Below are 3,196 nucleotides of genomic sequence, written 5' to 3'. Positions count from 1 at the left end.
AACAAAGGTCCATCTAGTCAAGGCTATGGTTTTTCCAGTGGTCATGTATGGATGTGAGAGTTGGACTATAAAGAAAGCTGAGTGCCAAAGAATTGATGCTTTTGAACTGTGGTGTTGAAGAAGACTCTTGAGAGTCCCTTGGACTGCAAGGAGATCCAACCAGTCCATCCTAAAGGAAATCAGTCCTGACTATTCATTGGAAGGACTGATGTTGAAGCTGAAACCAATACTCTGGCCACCTGATGCAAAGACCTGACTCATTGGAAAAGACCCTGATGCTGGGAAAGATTGAAGGCAGGAGGAGAAGGGGACAACAGAGGATGAGATGGTTGGATGGCATCACTGACTCAATGGACATGAATTTGAGTAAACTCCGGGAGTTGGTGATGGACAGGGAGGCCTGACGTGCTGCCGTCCATGGGTTCTCGAAGAGTCGGACATGACCAAGTGAGTGGACTGAATTGATCTCTGCCTGCCTCTGTCTTCATGTGGCTTTCTTTCCTACATCTGTGTCTGTGTCCAGATCTCCCTGTCCTTTCTAAATGGCACCAGTCACTGGATTGAGGGCCCACCCTAATCCAGTATGAATTCACTTTAACTTGATTACATTTGCAAAAACCTTATTTCCAAATAAGACCACGGTCATAGGTTCCTCAGGATTAGGATTTAAAATATCTCCTTGGAGGATACACAGCCACTCCAGTGGATGACCCCAGGCATGGCCCTTCTGGACGCCAGGCCTCAGTTTCCCCCCCTGTAACTCAAAGGCCTTTGGCTCTGACAGAGTTGGAGCCAATGAAGAGATCCTTGATGTCGCCAATGGGCTCTAAAAGAACAATTGTCTAGTGATTAGAACAGTAACAATCCCAAGTTAACTTTTATTTACTGAGCCCGTTCTATAGTAACGTTTGACATACTTATCTTAATATACCCTTCTGAAGGGGGTGACAGAGGATGAGATGATTGGATGGCATCACTGACTCAATGGATATGAATTTCAACAAATGCTGGGAGATAGTGAAGGACAGGGAAGCCTGGCGTGCTGCAGCCCATGAGGTTTCAAAGAGTCAGATGTGACTTAGAGACTGAACAGCAATAAGTAGGTGTTGGTATTACACCCTTTTCAACAAGGAAACTGAAGCTCAGAGAGGTTTGAGTGCTTGTCCAATGTTGCACAGCTGGGCTGGGTCATTAACCCAAGTTTGGGGGTCTCTTCCATATACCTGGCCTCCAGGGGTCGGGTGCCTGCATCTCCTCTGCTTCTGGGCCTGAGAGGGTCTGGACATGCAGAAGGGAGGGGCTGACCTCTGCTCTGTCCCAGCCCCTGGGCACCACACCATGGAACAGGCCCTGTCGCCTGCCCGTCTCCCAGACTCCTATCTTTAGAAAGCTCCGTGACCCATGACCTCCTTCCCGTCAGCAAGGGCAATCCTGTTTCCTCCATCTGCCTCCCATTAAGGCTCTGTCACTCAGAGCCTCTCGTTTCAGCTCTGAACCTTCTCTTTTTTTGCCTGCCTCTCACTATCCTGCCGGTCCAGCCACTTCCTGCCACCCAACTCCAGGCTTCTTAGCAGGCGGTGGGCCTGGGGCCAAGCACCCAGTGCTCAGACCCTAGCAGGGTCTGTCCCTGCCCCCTCCTCCCCAGGGAGTTTGGGAGTCACTCTGAGTACCTAACGCACAGAGGGGGGTAACCTTCATATATAAAGAACTGTTGAAAATCAACAAGAAGAAAACGAAAACCCTAAGAGAAGAATGGTCAAAGGACATGCACAGTCATGTCACGAAGGATGAAAAAGGGTCGACCAAAATAAGGAGAGAAGTGTAGTCTCTCCAGCTTTTCAACACTAACAGTGAAAACAGCTGACATATGGGACTTACCACATGCTCGATTCTGCTCTACAGAAGCTCAGCAAAGTAAGTTACAGAACGGTAGGTGCTGTCTGATCCCACTTGGGAAAAAGTGTGTGTGTGTACATGTGTGCATGGGAAGGACTAATTCTTCTATTTATTTTTAAGTTTTTGGTCGTGCTGCATGGCATCTGGGGTCCTTGTTCCCCAGCCAGGGATCAAACCCACAGCCCCTGCATTAGAAACACAGAATCTTAACCATTGGATCACCAGGGAAGTCCCGGGAGTAATTCTCAGTGGTCCCATACTGAGATGTTAACAGTGATTATTTCTAGGGGCCGGGATCAGGGAAACTTTGATCTTCTTTGGGCTTCTGTGATTTTCCACCTTCTTACCAAGGACTGTGTCTTACCTGAGACTCAAAATGCTAAACCAGCCAGAGGCAGGATCTGGCCCTGAGCACTCTTACTCCTGGGGTTGAAGGGAAGACCATAGAGCACCAGAGCAAGGTCTGTCCACAAAAACTTCTCTCCTCCTGGGACTCCCCTGGTGGTCCAGAAACCGGGACTCTGTGCAGGGGGCCTGGGTCCGGTCCTTAGTCGGGAAACTAGACCCCACTTGAACCAAGGGTTCACATATCGGAGCTGAAGATCGGAGATTCCACATCCTGCGACTGGGACCCAGCACAGCCAAATAAATTAATTAATTAAAAAAACTTTCTCCCAACTTCACCTAGGGACATCCTTCCCAGCACAGAGGTCACCTCCCCTGAGGCCCTCCCGAATGCGCCCGGCTCCCCTGGCCGCCCTCCCCTGGCTGCCCTCCCTAGTCCTCTGGTACCACAGGGCCCAGGTTGACTGCATGGATGATGCACTGGTACAGCGGCAGCCTCTGGTGGAGGGCGTCCTGGGCCCGTGCATCAGATTAGAAGCTCTGCACAGCTTCCCTTGTGGCTCAGCTGGTAAAGAATCGGGAGACCTGAGTTCAATCCCTGGCTTGGGAAGACCCCCTGGAGAAGGGAAAGGCTACCCACTTCAGTATTCTTGGGAAGTATTCTTGGGCTTCCCTAGTGGCTCAGCTGGTAAAGAATCCGCAGTGTGGGTTCTGGGTTCAGTCCCTGGATTGGGAAGATCCCCTGGAGAAGGGAACGACTATCCACTCCAGTATTCTGGCCTGGAGAATTCCATGGACTGTGTAGTCCTTGGGGTCTCAGAGAGTCAGACATGACTGAGCAACTTTCACTTCACTTCACATGGATGTCTCATCGACTGGTCAGAACACCCCAGGAAAGAAGCGGTAGCAATACTCCTGTGTCATAGTCGGGAGACCAAGGCCTGCAGAGAGGACT

At 50.4% G+C, this 3,196-nt stretch overlaps 1 protein-coding gene across 1 annotated transcript in view; it reads right to left on the bottom strand.

Moving 5' to 3' along the window:
- Nucleotides 1–1,883, bottom strand: part of ASB6 (ankyrin repeat and SOCS box containing 6) — a 9,966-nt gene extending 8,083 nt beyond the window's left edge. The window contains exon 1 of the mRNA XM_010856955.1: nucleotides 1,879–1,883. Within this exon, the coding sequence (XP_010855257.1) occupies nucleotides 1,879–1,883 (5 nt within the window). The remainder of the gene's footprint in view (nucleotides 1–1,878) is intronic.
- Nucleotides 1,884–3,196: the final 1,313 nt, after the last annotated feature.

This window comes from Bison bison, unplaced genomic scaffold (genome assembly GCF_000754665.1).
Source record: "Bison bison bison isolate TAMUID 2011002044 unplaced genomic scaffold, Bison_UMD1.0 scf7180017864375, whole genome shotgun sequence".
In the NCBI taxonomy this organism is placed as follows: Eukaryota; Metazoa; Chordata; class Mammalia; order Artiodactyla; family Bovidae; genus Bison; species Bison bison.
The sequence above is the reverse complement of the archived record's forward strand: the minus strand, read 5'-3'. Positions and strand labels throughout refer to the sequence as shown.